The sequence below is a fragment of the Haliotis rufescens genome, unplaced genomic scaffold (assembly GCF_023055435.1).
Source record: "Haliotis rufescens isolate VD_foot unplaced genomic scaffold, xgHalRufe1.0.p SCAF_34, whole genome shotgun sequence".
Taxonomy (NCBI): domain Eukaryota; kingdom Metazoa; phylum Mollusca; class Gastropoda; order Lepetellida; family Haliotidae; genus Haliotis; species Haliotis rufescens.
Genome location: NW_025964046.1, coordinates 1,405,311 through 1,425,334, shown reverse-complemented (window position 1 = coordinate 1,425,334; position 20,024 = coordinate 1,405,311). Strand labels below are relative to the sequence as shown.

Genomic DNA, 20,024 nt, shown 5'->3' with positions numbered 1-20,024 from the left:
CGTTCTTTCTGGAGTAAATATTATCTTTCGCAGGAACAGGTCCGTCATATTATTATGTGTTTAATAAGAGGTTTTACTTTTTGATTGACCAATCATTGCAGAACTGTGTTTTACATGATGATCAACGCAAACTCTATCACTGTTTTTTAGACACGTAGAAGGAAAAGTTGAATGTGACACAGCATAGCCTATAATCATATTCTATGTGGGAATTAACACGTTACATCCGGGATTCAAACCCACACCCAAATGAAAGTCCGACAGCTGGTAGTCTAGATCACGTACACATAACGTTTGTAAATGGCATTGTGTATTCACAATTTTCTGCCATCTGAGAGGGGTACACAACGTACGTGGTCTAGACTACCAGTTGTCGGACTTTCATTTTTTATGGAAGCCTTGGTGGCTTGAGCGGTTTAGATCGCTCACCTTGTGTGCTGGTGATTAGGCGCCTCACTCTGAGAGTGTGGCTTCGAATATCGATTGGGACTCAACCCCCCAAAAGTACCAGAATTTGTACTTTACTGAGAAAGTGTTATCCTAAATATAACCTGTGTTACATTTGACCACTTTCTAGATGGCATTGTGTAATCACTCTATGCGGAATGTAAACTTCCAATAACAACCTACTTCTACGACTACTACTACTACCACTTCTACTACTACTACTCAACCTACTTTCTCTCCTATTTCAATCATATCTTTTCCAGGCAATATCTCGAGGTCGGAGGTCAAGGCACAGGCCTCAACAATTTTCTTGTACTTCTTCTCATGGTGTTCCTGCCCAAAGGTGATGTTGTCTCGCAGAGTGGCATTCTGGATCCACGCTTCTTGAGGCACGTATGCAACGGAGCTCTGAAAGTCAGATTTCAAGATTTCTCAGAGGAAACTATAGACTTTGGAAGGCAATATTAGTGCCTTTATTGCAACGGTATCGAAAACATAAACGCCACCAGTGGTCATTTTTACTTGCGAGGCACTGCAATCGAATCTGATAATTGTAAGATAAATATATCCAGTGCGCTAAGGTAAGGCGATGGTTAAATAGGTTTTAACGCTGCGTCCAAGATTATTGCACGTATATAGCGACGTGCATGCACGTGTGTGTGTGGCTGCTTGTACTAGTCCGGACTGATGCCGATTTATAGTGCTAGCATACAGATACCATGCCGCAGTTTAACATGAATACCTCACTCAGACACAGTATACTGACTCCGAGCCGACCAGTCGTTGCTTTAGCCCCTTAATGCCGAGCGCCAGACAGGGTAACAACAAGTACCATCTTTTAACATCTTTTGGAATGACGCGGCCGGGGATCGAACCCGGGACCTTCCGCTCTCCGGGCAGACGCTCTACCACTAGACCACAGAGGCAGTCGTCTTGTGCACTAAGAAGAGAGGGTCAGGTTGTAAGTTTGTGAGGTCATGTTGTGTGTCGGGAGGATCTTCCCATGTGTTGGGGAGGTCATTGTCTGTATTTGGAGGGTCTTCCCGTGTGTTGGGAGGGTCATTGTCAGTATTCGGAGGGTCTTCCCTTGTGTTGGGGAGGTCATTGTCTGTATTTGGAGGATCTTCCCGTGTGTTGGGGAGGTCATTGTCTGTATTTGGAGGGTCTGCCCGTGTGTTGGGGAGGTCATTGTCTGTATTCGGAGGGTCTTCCCGTGTGCTGGGAGGGTCATTGTCTGTATTTGGAGGGTCTTCCCGTGTGTTGGGGAGGGTCATTGTCTGTATTTGGAGGGTCTTCTTGAATGTTCGGGAGGTCATTGTCTGTATTTGGAGGCTCTTCTTGTGTGTTGGGAGGTTCTTGATGTGTGTTGGGAGGGTCTTGATGTGTGTTGGGAGACAGATGTTGTGTTGGGAGGGTCACGTTGTGTTGGGAAGGTCACGTTGTGTTGCGAGGGTCATGTTGTGTTTGGAGGCTCATGCTGTGTTGGGAGGCTCATGCTGTGTTGGGAGGCTCATGCTGTGTTGGGAGGCTCATGCTGTGTTGGGAGGCTCATGCTGTGTTTGGAGGCTCATGCTGTGTTGGGAGGCTCATGCTGTGTTGGGAGGCTCATGCTGTGTTGGGAGGCTCATGCTGTGTTGGGAGGCTCATGCTGTGTTGCGAGGCTCATGCTGTGTTGGGAGGCTCATGCTGTGTTGGGAGGCTCATGCTGTGTTGCGAGGCTCATGCTGTGTTGGGAGGCTCATGCTGTGTTGGGACAGCTCATGCTGTGTTTGGAGGCTGACGTTGTGTTTTGAGGCGCATGCTGTGTTGGGAGGGTCACGTTGTGTTGGGAAGGTCACGTTGTGTTGCCAGGGTCATGTTGTGTTTGGAGGCCCATGCTGTGTTGGGAGGGTCCTGTTGCTTACCTTGACGGTGACACTGCCGCTGAGTTTGTCCATCTCACCCAGCATGGCGGAGATGAGAGAGGACTTCCCCGCCCCCACCTGTCCCACCACCGCCACCAGCTTACCCTCGGGGATCTCCAGGTTCACTCTGGATAAAGTCAGAAATATATGTCAGTAGGTCTCCACAGGGGAACTGGCCCACCACCGGCACCAGCTTTCCCTCGGGGATCTGCAGGTTCATTCTGAGGAAAGTCAGAAATGTATGTCAGTAGGTCTCTACAGGGGACTGGCCCACCATCGCCACCAGCTTACCCTCGGGGATCTCCAGGTTCACTCTGGATAAAGTCAGAAATATATGTCAGTAGGTCTCTACAGGGGGACTGTCCCACCACGGCCACCAGCTTACCCTCGGGGATCTCCAGGTTCACTCTGGATAAAGTCAGAAATATATGTCAGTAGGTCTCTACAGGGGGACTGGCCCACCATCGCCACCAGCTTACCCTCGTGGATCTCCAGGTTCATTCTGGATAATGTCAGAAATATATGTCAGTAGGTCTCTACAGGGGGACTGGCCCACCATCGCCACCAGCTTACCCTCGGGGATCTGCAGGTTCACTCTGGATAATGTCAGAAATGTATGTCAGTAGGTCTCTACAGGGGAACTGACCCGCCACCGCAACCAGTGTACCTGGAGGATCTGCAGGTTCACTCTGGATAAAATCAGAAATATATGTCAGTAGGTCTTAACAGGGGGACTGGCCCACCACCGGCACCAGCTTTCCCTCGGGGATCACCAGGTTCATTCTGAGGAAAGTCAGAAATATATGTCAGTAGGTCTCTACAGGGGAACTGACCCGCCACCGCAACCAGCTTTCCCTCGGGGATCTCAAGGTTCACTCTGGATAAAGTCAGAAATAAATGTCAGTAGGTCTCTACAGGGGAACTGACCCGCCACCGCAACCAGTGTACCTGGAGGATCTGCAGGCTCACTCTGAGGAAAGGCAGAAATATATGTCAGTAGGTCTAAACAGAGGGAACCGACCCATCACCGCAACCAGTGTATAACAGTAGTAACCATTTACCAAATACATCACGTTGGGCCGACAAGCCGTAATATAACAAAGATGTGCATTGACAATATGTTTAGTTGCTGCCACATGGCATGTCTGTTTGTAAGTAAGACCTAAAGTAAAACACCGATTTTCCTCAATAGTGATCCTCTGCTGTTTCTACTGTCCACGAGCCAGGAGGCTAGCAGTTAGACAAACTCCTGCAGGAAGACACTGATAGACTGACTCACTTCCTCAAGGTAGGTTTTGGCAGCTCTCTGTCCCAAGTGAAATTCCCTTGCTCAACCTTGATAGCCGCATCTGAAACATTTGACACCATCCGAATCAGCCATGTTCGTATATGCCTGAGTCTTATACAGGATCCTTTTGTGCGACAACTCCTGTCCACTTTGATATATCTTAATATCAGTTATACAATCTTCTGAAAACTTATAGAGAGTTGGCAAGTTTCATTGCTGTGTGAGAATTACAAGCGACTGTCACAAGAGCTTGTGTATAATTTATAAACCTATTCATTGGGATCGCTCTTAAGTAAGAGACTTCTTTCTATAGGCATTAACACATATTGTGAGGTTTTACTTTCCAGTCGGGTTAAATCTCATAAACAGGGACGTTGTAATGTCCCTGGGATTTTATTTAATATCCGATGGATTTTATATAATGTCCTGGGTATGTTATTAATATAAGTTCCGTTCAGATTGTAACATGTAATGAAATGTAAAATCAAATGACAAATGTTTTCTTTAAGTTCCCGAGGATCGAACTCGCAACCTTCATATCTGTAGCCCAGTGAGTGTACCACGAGGCTACATAGGTGTTAATAAGCCTCACTGGTTTTTAGAATGTCCTTTTCAAGATCCGTACGCCAGCAACAGATATTTTACGCGCGTTTCCTAAGGTTCATGGAAAGTATGTTCGAAACATAAAAATGTTGGTAAATGTTGTTTTAAGTTTCTTTTTTTCGGTTTATAAGCAGGGAAAAACACTTTCCCTCGGTTTTGGTAGACAGAGCATGCCCTGGGGGTCGGAAAAAACCGCGGGGGCTTCGCCCCCTTTGTTTTTCCCCCTCCCCAGGGCATGCTCTGTCTACCAAAACCGAGGGAAAGTGTTTTCTCCAATACGTAAAGAGGATCCTTACTCTTCACATCATAGAAATGTAGCGGAATTATATCCTGTCAATATTCCCTATATGTGGCGGGACCTGTCGTTGAACAGTTTACAGAGGAGTCTTACAATATCACTACTCCCTTGCTGCCCGGGGCATCATGTAGCGGAATTATGTCCTGTCAATATTCCCTATATGTGGCTGGACCTGTGTAAGAACAGTTTACAGAGGAGTCTTACAATATCACTACTCCCTTGCTGCCCGGGGCATCATGTAGCGGAATTATGTCCTGTCAATATTTCCTATATGTGGCTGGACCTGTCGTTGAACAGTTTACAGAGGAGTCTTACAACATTACCGCGGCATCATGTAGCTGATGGGTTTGGGGTCAGTCATCACGATGTGTTGAGCTGACGGAATCAGTGTACTTCTACTTGTTACCTGAAGTCCCTGCTACTAGTGTGGTGGCAAGCTATCTCTTGTGACAATAGTATTGTATCTGCACTGACCACTGTGTGGTGGCAAGCTATCTCTTGTGACAATAGTATTGTATCTGCACTGACCACTGTGTGGTGGCATGCTATCTCTTGTGACAATAGTATTGTATCTGCACTGACCACTGTGTGGTGGCAAGCTATCTCTTGTGACAATAGTATTGTATCTGTACTGACCACTGTGTGGTGGCAAGCTATCTCTTGTGACAATAGTATTGTATCTGTACTGACCACTGTGTGGTGGCAAGCTATCTCTTGTGACAATAGTATTGTATCTGTACTGACCACTGTGTGGTGGCATGCTATCTCTTGTGACAATAGTATTGTATCTGTACTGACCACTGTGTGGTGGCAAGCTATCTCTTGTGACAATAGTATTGTATCTGTACTGACCACTGTGTGGTGGCAAGCTATCTCTTGTGACAATAGTATTGTATCTGTACTGACCACTGTGTGGTGGCAAGCTATCTCTTGTGACAATAGTATTGTATCTGTACTGACCACTGTGTGGTGGCAAGCTATTTCTTGTGACAATAGTATTGTATCTGTACTGACCACTGTGTGGTGGCAAGCTATCTCTTGTGACAATAGTATTGTATCTGCACTGACCACTGTGTGGTGGCATGCTATCTCTTGTGACAATAGTATTGTATCTGCACTGACCACTGTGTGGTGGCATGCTATCTCTTGTGACAATAGTATTGTATCTGTACTGACCACTGTGTGGTGGCAAGCTATCTCTTGTGACAATAGTATTGTATCTGTACTGACCACTGTGTGGTGGCAAGCTATCTCTTGTGACAATAGTATTGTATCTGTACTGACCACTGTGTGGTGGCAAGCTATCTCTTGTGACAATAGTATTGTATCTGTACTGACCACTGTGTGGTGGCAAGCTATCTCTTGTGACAATAGTATTGTATCTGCACTGACCACTGTGTGGTGGCAAGCTATCTCTTGTGACAATAGTATTGTATCTGTACTGACCACTGTGTGGTGGCAAGCTATTTCTTGTGACAATAGTATTGTATCTGTACTGACCACTGTGTGGTGGCAAGCTATCTCTTGTGACAATAGTATTGTATCTGTACTGACCACTGTGTGGTGGCAAGCTATCTCTTGTGACAATAGTATTGTATCTGTACTGACCACTGTGTGGTGGCATGCTATCTCTTGTGACAATAGTATTGTATCTGTACTGACCACTGTGTGGTGGCAAGCTATCTCTTGTGACAATAGTATTGTATCTGCACTGACCACTGTGTGGTGGCAAGCTATCTCTTGTGACAATAGTATTGTATCTGTACTGACCACTGTGTGGTGGCAAGCTATCTCTTGTGACAATAGTATTGTATCTGTACTGACCACTGTGTGGTGGCATGCTATCTCTTGTGACAATAGTATTGTATCTGTACTGACCACTGTGTGGTGGCAAGCTATCTCTTGTGACAATAGTATTGTATCTGTACTGACCACTGTGTGGTGGCAAGCTATCTCTTGTGACAATAGTATTGTATCTGTACTGACCACTGTGTGGTGGCATGCTATCTCTTGTGACAATAGTATTGTATCTGTACTGACCACTGTGTGGTGGCATGCTATCTCTTGTGACAATAGTATTGTATCTGTACTGACCACTGTGTGGTGGCAAGCTATCTCTTGTGACAATAGTATTGTATCTGCACTGACCACTGTGTGGTGGCATGCTATCTCTTGTGACAATAGTATTGTATCTGCACTGACCACTGTGTGGTGGCATGCTATCTCTTGTGACAATAGTATTGTATCTGTACTGACCACTGTGTGGTGGCAAGCTATCTCTTGTGACAATAGTATTGTATCTGTACTGACCACTGTGTGGTGGCAAGCTATCTCTTGTGACAATAGTATTGTATCTGTACTGACCACTGTGTGGTGGCAAGCTATCTCTTGTGACAATAGTATTGTATCTGTACTGACCACTGTGTGGTGGCAAGCTATTTCTTGTGACAATAGTATTGTATCTGTACTGACCACTGTGTGGTGGCAAGCTATCTCTTGTGACAATAGTATTGTATCTGTACTGACCACTGTGTGGTGGCAAGCTATCTCTTGTGACAATAGTATTGTATCTGTACTGACCACTGTGTGGTGGCATGCTATCTCTTGTGACAATAGTATTGTATCTGTACTGACCACTGTGTGGTGGCAAGCTATCTCTTGTGACAATAGTATTGTATCTGCACTGACCACTGTGTGGTGGCAAGCTATCTCTTGTGACAATAGTATTGTATCTGTACTGACCACTGTGTGGTGGCAAGCTATCTCTTGTGACAATAGTATTGTATCTGTACTGACCACTGTGTGGTGGCATGCTATCTCTTGTGACAATAGTATTGTATCTGCACTGACCACTGTGTGGTGGCATGCTATCTCTTGTGACAATAGTATTGTATCTGTACTGACCACTGTGTTGTTGCAAGCTATCTCTTGTGACAATAGTATTGTATCTTTACTGACCACTGTGTGGATCCTGTCGGACGTTCAAGTCATCCAGATCCTTGGCCCGGAGAAACTTGGACACACGAGAGACGGACACCCAGCCCTGTCGAGAGAATGTGGTAAATGTTAAGAATAATTGTGAATGAGTGAGTGAGTGAGTTTGGGATGAGTGTGGTGTAGATGATGATGATGATGATGATGATGGTGGTGGTGGTGATGATGATGATGATGATGATGATGATGATGATGATGATGATGGTGGTGGTGGTGGTGATGACGTTTGTCGTGGTGATGATAGTGATGATGATGATGATGATGATGGTGATGGTGATGATGACGTTTGTTGTGGTGATGATAGTGATGACTGCGGTGGTGAGTATGATGATGATGATGATGAAGACGATGATGAAGATGATAATGATGATGTATATTAATGAATATACAGCCTTTTATATCAGCTAGCTATTAAACTTAGAAATTCTAAAAAAATATATAAATTGATCTGCTCCGTCACAATGTGCACAATATTATCAAATACATTCCGATCTGTTCTGTCCTGTTCTGTTGAAGACGACGACGACATTGGTGATGATGACGATGATGATGATGACGACGACTTAAAGACAAAATGTTCTTTCTAGAGAGGCCTCGTTGGTTTCCCTGAAATATCTTAAATATCACATACCAGGAATATATTGCCTTTGGCGAGAATGAAACGTTTGTCTTATTCCCTATATATTATATTTACGAATTGGAAACACACGAGGGTAACAATGTTGTTATCATATGATGTCATTCTTTACATACTGGATGTTCAGACGTAACTTCACTCAAGTAACTTCAGAGAGAACAGAGACTGTGTTTGATTTGTAACCAGAATTTTATTGAGGACGAATATCATTTTATGCTTATATGCAATGCTTATAGTGATTTAAGAGCTGAATATATTTCTCCTAAATATTTTACAACCCCTTCTAAAAATATATTTAATGCTCTTATGTCATCCACTAACTTTAAAATCATACGAAATCTAGCAGTCTACGTTTACAAAGCTTTTCGACTTCGTTCATTGCATACAGTCTAAATATATTATTTGTGTATATGCATGTGTATGTATATGAATGTGTATGCATATGGATATATGTGTAAAATAGTGGTAATTCTTTTTTCTCTCTCTCTGTAAATAGTTCTGTGTCATAGGCCTACGGCCTAACACTCTTTGTGAATAAACACAATATATAACTTCGGAAACCGCACATGAAAACGTTGTTTGAGTAAACCGCACAACTTATGATAAATGCCATATGGTCTAAGTCTATAAGCAACGCTAGGCAATAGTGTATTGAGAAAGAAGGCATCGCATTGATACATGGCGTTTGAAAGTAGTTCCTCCTGGTATACCTCATTTGCATATTTATCACATCATGATGCGAAATTTAGCAGTGTAATTGCATTGAGGCCTTTACACGATAGAACTATGCCCCGGTATCTTATGCTCGTATAAGAGCCGGTGAAAGACGTTGACGCAGATGTCTGAATGAATATTATTTCAGTCACTAGTATGCAGGGTGCAGATTGAGTGTATGTAGGCCACTTTGGTATCACTCGGATATAACCGTGACTGCTGTCACGCACCCATTATACAAGATCGTGACATTGTCGCGTCGATTTGGATTATGGCGCATGAGATACGACCTACTTTTGGCATTTGGGCGGATGGTTTCCAATACATAATAAATGAATAAACATCACCCTCTATACCTGTGTATGTATCAACACGCTTATGCATTTTCTAACAGGACTGTGTCAAACCCTCATCTAATGATGACAATGGCTTTCAACATTATCGGGCGGTGGTGTAGCCAAGTGGATAAAGCGTCCGCTCGTCACGCGAACCGGGTTCGATTCCCCACCTGGGTAAAATGTGTTAAGCTCATTTCTGGTGGCCTCGCGTGATGTAAGTGAATTACTGCTCAAAATGGCGTCATACCACCCGGTGTTCTCCAAAGAAAGTTACCAATGCATGTGTCAACAGACTGTTCATCAATTCATTTTGTTTGGGGTCATTCGAGAACTGTGATCAACTTCTACATCTGACATCTCTTGATGACTTCATTTCTACTTCAACACACCGATTTAAACCCTTTGGATTTATTGTTTTCTACAAATTACTCACGTCCCTTAAGATGAAAAAGGCGCTGGGGTAGTTTAGTGGTTAAAACGTTTGCTGGTCACGCAATTTCCGGTGTCCTCCACCGTGATATTGCCGGAATATTGCTAAACACGGCGTAAAACCATATTCACTCACTATGATGAAAACAATTAGGTTTTTACTAGGTACATTGTGACACTTTATTCGAAGAAATGTAATTTTATTTGATTAAGTTTTGCCGCCACTGTATGCTTGCCAGCCACCGGATATGGAAGTATGCTAAACTAAAAGCCGGACAATCCTTTCCAAGGGGAGGTAACTCCTACCGTTTAATTTGTTTCACTCTGGAAAAACACTTTATTGTTTTATGTAAATCCCCGTAGTAAGGCGTGCACGCCGTTTTTTTAAATGTAAAAACTGAATAAACGCAAAAAAATATTAATTTGTATTATAAATAAATATGTAAAAAATAATAACTTCATGACTGCTCATTTAATCATGAACGCAACAAATCTGTCGACAGAAGGACGAAATGCTACACAAGTCCCGCCCACTCTTCCATCAGCCGATTCGGATACGTATTTATTGTTGGCAACTTAAATGCTACGGAATCACTTGCACTTTATTTATTGATAGTGTCATATTTCATTTTATGGTTTGTTTCCAAAAGATTTCAAAAGATTTGGTCATTGCAAAGTGTTTCAAAAGACCTGCACAATTACTCCAAAAACGAAAATTGGCGCGTTTCTCAAACACACAAGGTGGAACAATGTCTTTTATGTTTGCTGACTTGGAAGACCTTTTGCTGGAGAGGTGAAAAACACATTTCTTAAATATTAAGCGATTTTAGTGCATGATGGCTCGTTAGAAAGCTCTTCAAATTCTAAGACGTTTGATACCAAATCCGACAGACGTTTGATGGGTCGTTAGAGAAATACAGCCGTTTGAAGGTGTCCAAATTGACGTCACAGGCCTCTGTTAGGGTGATTCGGCATAAAGATGCCATGGATGCTTAACGTGTGTATTGGTAGGATTTGAAACCCAGGTATAATAAGGCTGGAATTCGCATGCGATACATTTCGAGTGTATCTCAATCCTACCTTGCGAAAATATGTTTATGTCTATTTCAAGGGGCAGTTTCGGGGGTAAGTGAGGTGAGGTGAAATGGGGTTTACCTTCGCGTCCAAGATTATTGTACTTATATAGCGACGTGCATGTACGTGTGTGTGTTTGTGTGGCTGCTTGTACTAGTCCGGACTGATGCCGATTTATAGTGCTTGCTCACTGAGATACCATGCAGCAGTTTAACATGAATACCCCACTCAGACACAGTATACTGACTCCAAGTCGACCAGTCCTTGTTTTAGCCCCTTAATGCCGAGTGCCAGACAGGGTAACAACAAATACCATCTTTTAACGTCTTAAATCGAACTCCGCTCTCCGGGCGGACGCTCTACCACTAGACCACGGAGGCGGTCGTTTCGGGGGTAGTCCTACCTGTATTAGGAACTGGACTATCATGGGTAGAGTGATCATGGGCATCCGGAGAATGTTGAAGAGAGAGAGCGACACGAAGGCTTTCTGTGCGTCCAGCACGTTGTCAGGCGAGGACAGGATGTAGGCAGAAAATGTCGCCAGTGTCAACTGCAACATCAACATCTCAAGAAGGATTGCCCAATCAAAGAAAAGGAAACGTTTTTAAATATTGAATAGCCTGGATTTGAAAACTAGAAAAATAGAAATATTTGATAATAAAATTAACATAGTGAGATTCGGAACACATGTTGGTTCAAGATCTTAATTGGTATCATCCAGAAAGCAAGTATCTTGTACATGCCAGACAGGTGACACTTGTATATCTCAGACAGGTGAAATCACATGCCAGACAGGTGACACTTGTACATGCCAGACAGGTGACACTTGTACGTGCCAGACAGGTGATACTTGTACATGCCAGACAGGTGACACTTGTACATCTCAGACAGGTGAAATCACATGCCAGACAGGTGACACTTGTTCATGCCAGACAGGTGACACTTGTACATGCCAGACAGGTGACACTTGTACATGCCAGACAGGTGACACTTGTACGTGCCAGACAGGTGATACTTGTACATGCCAGACAGGTGACACTTGTACATCTCAGACAGGTGACACTTGTACATGTCAGACAGGTGACACTTGTACATGCCAGACAGGTGACACTTGTACATGCCAGACAGGTGACACGTGTACATCTCAAACATGTGAAATCACATGCCAGACAGGTGACACTTGTACATCTCAGACAGGTGACACTTGTACACGCCAGACAGGTGACACTTGTACATGCCAGACAGGTGACACTTGTACATGTCAGACAGGTGACACTTGTACATGCCAGACAGGTGACACTTGTACATGCCAGACAGGTGACACTTGTACGTGCCAGACAGGTGACACTTGTACATCTCAGACAGGTGACACTTGTACACGCCAGACAGGTGACACTTGTACATGCCAGACAGGTGACACTTGTACATGCCAGACAGGTGACACTTGTACATGCCAGACAGGTGACACTTGTACATGCCAGACAGGTGACACTTGTACATGCCAGACAGGTGACACTTGTACATGCCAGACAGGTGACACTTGTACATGTCAGACAGGTGACACTTGTACATGCCAGACAGGTGACACTTGTACATGCCAGACAGGTGACACTTGTACGTGCCAGACAGGTGACACTTGTACATGCCAGACAGGTGACACTTGTACATGCCAGACAGGTGACACTTGTACATGTCAGACAGGTGACACTTGTACGTGCCAGACAGGTGACACTTGTACATGCCAGACAGGTGACACTTGTACACGCCAGACAGGTGACACTTGTACATGCCAGACAGGTGACACTTGTACGTGCCAGACAGGTGACACTTGTACATGCCAGACAGGTGACACTTGTACATGCCAGACAGGTGACACTTGTACATGTCAGACAGGTGACATTGGTACATGCCAGACAGGTGACACTTGTAGATGCCAGACAGGTGACACTTGTACATGCCAGACAGGTGACACTTGTCCACAGCTGGACGACTCACCAGGTATGGGGGGCGGTTGGGTAGCCGAGTGGTTAAAGCGTTCGCTCGTCACGCCGAAGACCCGGGTTCGATTCCCGACATGGGTACAATGGGTGAAGCCCATTTCTGGTGTCCCCCGCCGTGATATTGCTGGAATATTGCTAAAAGCGCCGTGATATTGCTGGAATATTGCTAAAAGCGGCAAAACAATATTCACTCACTCACTCACCAGGTATGGAGCAGTTCTCCACAAGAAGGACATGACGGCGTTGAAGTAGGCTACTTTCCTGAGCAGGGCCAACTCCTGGCGTCGGATGTCCTGCACCTTCTCCTGGAAGGACAGCTCCCAGGCGTACAGCTTCAGCACCTGGCACATAAATGTTCATGATGTCAATCACTGGAGTGTCTGGTCCAGGCTCGATTATTTTACAGACCGCCGTCATATAGCTGGAATAGTGCTGAGTGCAGCGTTAAACAACAAACAAACATAAGGAAAATCAGATATTTTCAAGACCCGTGAATATCTGGGGTAGAAAAGGTCTTCAGCAACCCATGCTTCAGCATCTGGCAAAATAAAGTGTAACCAAACAGAATATTAAATAACACAAGACCTTACAATACAAGACAGGAAACATGAATTGAGGCCCGTGAAGATCCGGGGTAGAATAGGTCTTCAGCAACCCATTCTTGCTGTAAAAGGCGACTATGCTTGTCGTAAGAGGCACACGACCACACGCGGGATTGTACAAACTACAAAGCATTTGCACGTTTTGTCTGTTGTTTAACGCCGCACTCAGGAATATTACAGCTATATGACGGCGGTCTGTAAATAATCGAGTCTGGACCAGGCGATCAATTTACATCGTGAGGATCGATCCACGCAATTGGGATCGACGACATGCATCAACCAAGTCAGTGACCCTGACCACCTGATCCCGTTAGTCGGCTCTTACAACAAGCATAGTCGCCTTTTACGTCAAGCAGGGGTTGCTGAAGACCTATTCTACCCCGGATCTTCACGGGTCGTATTTGCAAGTATGCAGCCACATGTACCTAATTTTTTAGACGCCCTAGAAATCCTGTCTTATACCGTTGCTATCGTTTAAGGGAAATACACGCTAACTACGACCTTATACCAGATATCCTACCGTAATCACAGTGCGGAGTTTCGGAATGCCATCATTTCTGTTTTGAGAAACACATGTCCGGTGCAGTACAAACTTCAAACCGAAATTCCTATGCCCCAACTACCAAAGTACGAAAGTTGCATGAACTTCCGGTTTAATTATATTTCGGAAAAAACAAATGCATTTTTAGTGCGACGTTACATCAGAACGCCCGTTTCACCAAGTTACCATGAAAGGTTATTTGCACTTTCGGCTAATAAGCTGCAGCCTCATCATGTCCTTTTTGTTTCTAGATGGAAACCTAGGCGCTAGCTCATACAATTATGACTTATCAACAGGTTTGTTTGTTCAGTAACAGAAGTAGAACTACGTTGCGAATGACAATGTAAGATTGAAAATACACTGTATGCCGCTGTTTGAAATTAGGGCATCGTGACATGCTGCATCTAAAATTGTTATTACTTGTAATGAGTGTGAGTGAGTGAGTATGGTTTTACGCCGCTTTTTTTAAAGCAATATTCCAGCAATATCACGGCGGGGGACACCAGAAATGGGCTTCACACATTGTACCCATGTCGGGAATCGAACCCGGGTCTTCGGCGTGACGAGCGAACGCTTTAACCACTAGGCTACCCGACCGCCCCTTATCACTTGTAAGACATAGGTTTTCAAATCATATAAAAACTACATACATAGGGCTTTACAATATCGCTAGGAAATGTTGGTTAGTGAACAGCCATACCCCGATCATCCCGTCACCCACCTTGATGCCATTGAGAACCTCACTCATCAATTTGATTCTGGAATCCTTCAGCTTCATCAGCTGGCGCTGGTACTGCCGCAGCTTGCCGGACAAGAAACTGTTTATCGGGAACAGCAGTACCACCACCCCAAGTCCTGCCAACACCGAGGGCCCCAGGATACCCCATAACATGTAAAACGCAATAGCGATCAGCAGAGGTGAGGACCAGACCACGTGTAGGAAGCCGGTAGTGTCCTGGAGACGCTGGCAGTCCACGGACATCAGGTTCACGATCTCTCCCACGGTGGATTTTTTCCGCGCATCACTGCTGATGGTCAGAGCCTGTGGAGGATGAGACGTACATGTGGTGCAACTAATGACATAATAAGATCATGGGATACTGTAAGATCACGAGCTTCTTTCAATATTCTAGAAATAACCCCGGGGGTATCAATGGTTTCCATGACGTTTTGTTTCAAACAAACTTTTAGCCGCCTCTCACTCGTGAGTGAACAATCCGTTGCTCATCCAGTATATACGTCATCGAGGGAAACAACAATCTCATAAAAATCAGTTACCGCTAAACAAAGATCTGAAGACATCCCATTCAGGGTCACGTCAGAACGACCTTTCATCCGACCAATCAGTGCGTCGCTTGCCAGATTATAAAAAGTGACAGTCGGAATGTGATTTCTAATCATGCAACCTCGAAAACTTTACCATGGGGTATTCTGAACGATAGTTACGGGTTTAACGACTGAATCCTTTCAATCTGGACCATCTATTAGCCATTCAAGAATGTTTTTTTGTTCAGGTTTAAAATTTGTAATCGAGAACTTGTCAAATATGTTTCGAAGCGTAGTCGCCAATTTGAAACTAGTGCCGTAAAGCACGAGAAAGCTGCCTTCTGATTGGTCATTCCATTGGTCGATCAAAGTTCGCGCAGGGTCGGTCTGACATGACCCTTAATGGGAGATGTCCTCAGATCTTTGTTTAGCGGTAGCGAGAACTAAGCTCTTATTTTAATGAGATTGAGGGACACAATGGCTGTAATACCTTCATGAAAGACACGGGGTTGGTGGGGAATCGAACACGGAGCATTGGCTTCACAAGAAAACTCATCTCCCTAACTACTGTATGGCAAATGGTGACTTTATATGAATGATAGGATATTGGCTTAAACGTCCATGAGGTCGGTCAGGGAGCATTGAAAGGTGACTACACTTATGACAGCCCTGTTTTAAGGTGACACTGACAACACGATAACATAACATAACATTTAACCCACATGATGACATGACATCGGATGCGCCTGTATCTTCACTAACTGACGTTCACTTCTATTGCAAGTACATGCAGGCCAGCGTCTATGAAACACATACATCCACTAGTCTTGCCTGAGACTGGTCGAAAGTATCTCGCATCGAGACAAGATATTCAAGATGTGTTGATTCATCGGGTCAGCGTGGTAATAAATACCCATAAGATGTGGGTGTTTTTTTTATGGTTTGAGTTTTTCAGGCATACCGATGCCATGGAAACCTTTTTTTTCTCTCAGTGCCATTCACGATGCTGCAGAATGAGTCTGACCTTCTTGTAGACAGCTGATATGACAGTAGACTTGATCCTCATCCCCAGCATCTTTAAACCCAATTCACTCACTCACTCACTCACTCCAGATGTATAATACATAGAGTTAGACACAATGCTGTAGAATGAGTCTGACCTTCTTGTAGATAGCTGATATGACAGTAGACTTGATCCTCATCCCCAGAATCTTTAAACCCAATTCACTCACTCACTCACTCACTCCAGATGTATAATACATAGAGTTAGACACAATGCTGTAGAATGAGTCTGACCTTCTTGTAGATAGCTGATATGACAGCAGACTTGATCCTCATCCCCAGCGTCTTTAAACCCATTTCACTCGCTCACTCACTCACTCACTCACTCCAGATGTATAATACATAGAGTGAGACACAATGCTGTAGAATGAGTCTGACCTTCTTGTAGACAGCTGATATGACAGCAGACTTGATCCTCATCCCCAGCGTCTTTAAACCCAAGTCACTCTCTCACTCACTCACTCCAGATGTATAATACATAGAGTTAGACACAATGCTGTAGAATGAGTCTGACCTTCTTGTAGACAGCTGATATGACAGCAGACTTGATCCTCATCCCCAGTGTCATGCTGATGTGGAAGTGCTGGTGGAAGAAACACGACTGAGTGAGGGCGATCACGAAGAAGGAGCAGGCGTAGACGTAGCCCTTCCACTCCTGCTCTGTAGCTCGGTTGTCGATGAAGGAAATCAACGCACTGAAACACAGAAGACCCAACAATGTAAATGAATACCCATAGCCTTACAACTCCTATTCCAGTCCCCCATGGCTTCGTAATCATATTTTAGGCATGCCAGAGACGATGACCGATGGTTGGAATCACAGAAGTGCTTATGATGATTTATATTTGGTGAGCAGAATATTTGTGCTGTAAGTTTCAACAAAGTGGTACACGTCTAAGACATGGATCCTTTCGGAACTTCCTCCCACATCAAGCTGACATGCTTGATATGACCAAAAAAATGTTAAGAGAGCGCTGTAACGAAAAAACACACTTGTTGTGGGAAGAAGCTCCATGATTGCAGAAGATGGTGAACCAAACAGCGCAGAAATTACTAATGCATAAATGTAAGTCGGGAAATCGAACCGACGACCCTGTGTATTCTTGAGCTAACACACTAGGGCTGAGACGATTCCAAATTTACTACCCGGGTACCCACCCAACTAAACTAGTGTCCAAAAGAAACGATACCAACTTATTTTCAAAATTGTTTTTTACTAAGTGAATTGTCAAGTATGAAAACATGCCAATTCGTATTGCACATCCCAAACACAGCATAGTCGATAAACAATACCGGGAACACGTGATCACTTCCGGGAAAAAATGTAAATTTCGTGAAAGTGACATTTCCCTCTCTAGCATGTTCTGCACGTGCAGAAAAACTGTATAAAACGGCTGATCAGACACGTTGATATCACAGCAACAAAAAGAACACAAGATATGCCACGTTTGACAGCCATCGAGAGAGAGAGAGAGCCGTTGGAATGGTCCAACAAGGAGCATCACACGTCGACGTCGCCAGAAGGCTGGGCTGCGCACGCATCACTATCACCAGGTTGATGCAGCGGTTACGTCAGACAGGTCAGACGTCAGACAGGCCCATGAGTGGAAGACCACGAGTAACCACGCCCCGTGAAGATCGTTACATCCGGGTATTACACCTGAGGAACCGCACCGTAACAGCGACGTCCACGGCGGCTACAGCACTGGGACACAGGATCAGTCGACAGACCGTCTACAGGAGACTACGGCAGTATGGTATCCGGCCACGTCATCCCTACCACGGACCGCTCCTGACGCCTCGACACCGGAACAACAGACTGATCTGGGCCAGGCGAGTTCGACGTTGGCAACAGCGGGACTGGGCACGTGTTATGTTCTCTGATGAGAGCAGATTCCTCATTTTCAGAAACGATGGACGGCAGCTTGTATACCGACGATTTGGTGAACGTTTGGCGCCTAACTGTATCCAACAGGTCCGGCCGTTTGGAGGTGGAGGGTTAATGGTTTGGGGTGGCATATGTGGTGACGTCAAAACGATGCTTGTCGTAATTCGTGGAAACCTGAATGCACAGCGTTATCTTGATGACATCCTACGGCCTGTTGTGGTGCCCTTTATTCAGCAACAGCCTCGTGGACTCCTTTTCCAACATGACAATGCAAGGCCACACACAGCAAGATTGACACAGAACTTCCTTGCCAACGCCAACGTACAGGTTTTGCCATGGCCCGCATGTTCACCGGACATGAATCCCATCGAGCACTTATGGGACCACCTCGATCGGCAAATCCGACGTCGCCGTGTGCCTCCAGTCAACGTCCAGGACTTGGAACGATGTCTCCTCGAGGAATGGCAACGCCATCAGACGTTTGACGTCATCAGTCCGTAGGCGTGTTCTGGCATGTATTGATGCTCACGGTGGACATACCCGCTACTGACTTGACTTTGAGACGTGTGGTGTGACATTTCCCGTTGTTTCTGTGATCAGTGCTCTAACGAAATGTTCATTTTTCGACCCCACCCATCTTTAAAGGCTTGTCATATTGGTTGTACAGATTTTATTGAAATGAAATTTTTGTACAGATGTTGTGAACGGATTTCTCAAAAGCATAACACCAATCCTAAACTTCTGCATTGTTTAGTTTTTCTTTTATGTCGTTGCAAACAGGTGGTATCGTTTCTTTTGGACACTAGTTTATTACCCGACCCTCCCCAGGTACCCGCTGTTGGTCTCAAGAGATAGGTACAACTGTTCAATTGGGAATATTTTGACCGTAGCCCTGGCAAGATGTATTTAGATACTCAAATAAAACGATCTGGCCATGCATACACTGAAGTTGACTGAAGTTTTAAGTCAGAAAGAGATGCGAACATTAGTCACTTACAGTACAACCGTGGAAATACTAGATAATGTTTGCTTTTAAACAATATATCACGTGACTGAACACGGGTCCGGGTAGTACTTTGGGTACCCGGATCCTACTAAGGACCCACCCGACCCGAGTACCCGAGTACCCGAGTTACCCGTCAAACACACATTACTCAGAGACAATTCGCCCTCCAACATGTACAACATCTGACCTGCAAAACCAATTATCAAATTACTTACACAAAAATATAAAAAATACAATCTGCACTAACTTACTTTGTAAGCAACGGGTTGACAAATGTCAGCAAGTCATATACAAATTTCATCAAATGGGAGATGAGGAGTGTCGGTCCATAGGTCTTCACCAACACTTTGAAAAAGGACGGCTGTGCCCGATGAGGTTTGTCCTTGTCCTTGACCTTGCTCTTGAAGGAGACGCCACCAGTGGTCACCTCCGAGGCGTCATATTGCACCATGTTGTGATGGGAAGTTGCTGCATCATTCCCATATCTGCAATTGAGGGGCATCATAGTCTGTAGGGGCTACCGCTGGGGCATTAGGTTTGGTTGAACTACTGCACAATAGGGACTGACTATTCAATATTCTTTCGTCAGATACAGTGAGTGAGTGAGTGAGTATGGTTATACGCCGCTGTTAGCAATATTCCAGCAATATCACGGCGGGGGACACCTGAAATGGGCTTCACACATTGTACCAATGTCGGGAATCGAACCCGGGCCTTCGGCGTGACGAGCCAACGCTTTAACCACTAGGCCACCCGACCGCCCCCTTGTCAGATACAGAATATCCGTCAGTGATTCAAAACACATTGTACTCTTTAAACACTTTTCACGATTCATTTTTGCCATGACATCCAGAATTTTGGGGAGCAAATATGGTTTTCAATTAAATCTCAGTCCAAGCCCTAAATACCTTTTTAGAATATTGATAAAATAAG

General features: G+C 44.6%; 1 protein-coding gene across 2 annotated transcripts in view; it reads right to left on the bottom strand.

The window, feature by feature from the left end:
* LOC124128211 (multidrug resistance-associated protein 1-like) overlaps window positions 1-20,024 on the bottom strand; it is a 61,555-nt gene that overhangs the window by 24,830 nt on the left and 16,701 nt on the right. For both annotated transcript variants that reach the window (XM_048380951.1, XM_048380952.1), the window contains exons 8-16: window positions 19,343-19,576; window positions 16,712-16,892; window positions 14,591-14,911; window positions 12,930-13,067; window positions 11,130-11,276; window positions 7,499-7,583; window positions 3,631-3,700; window positions 2,352-2,478; window positions 679-855 (exon numbers count right to left, since the gene is read on the bottom strand). In XM_048380951.1, coding sequence (XP_048236908.1) covers window positions 679-855; window positions 2,352-2,478; window positions 3,631-3,700; window positions 7,499-7,583; window positions 11,130-11,276; window positions 12,930-13,067; window positions 14,591-14,911; window positions 16,712-16,892; window positions 19,343-19,576 — 1,480 coding nt within the window. The remainder of the gene's footprint in view (window positions 1-678; window positions 856-2,351; window positions 2,479-3,630; window positions 3,701-7,498; window positions 7,584-11,129; window positions 11,277-12,929; window positions 13,068-14,590; window positions 14,912-16,711; window positions 16,893-19,342; window positions 19,577-20,024) is intronic.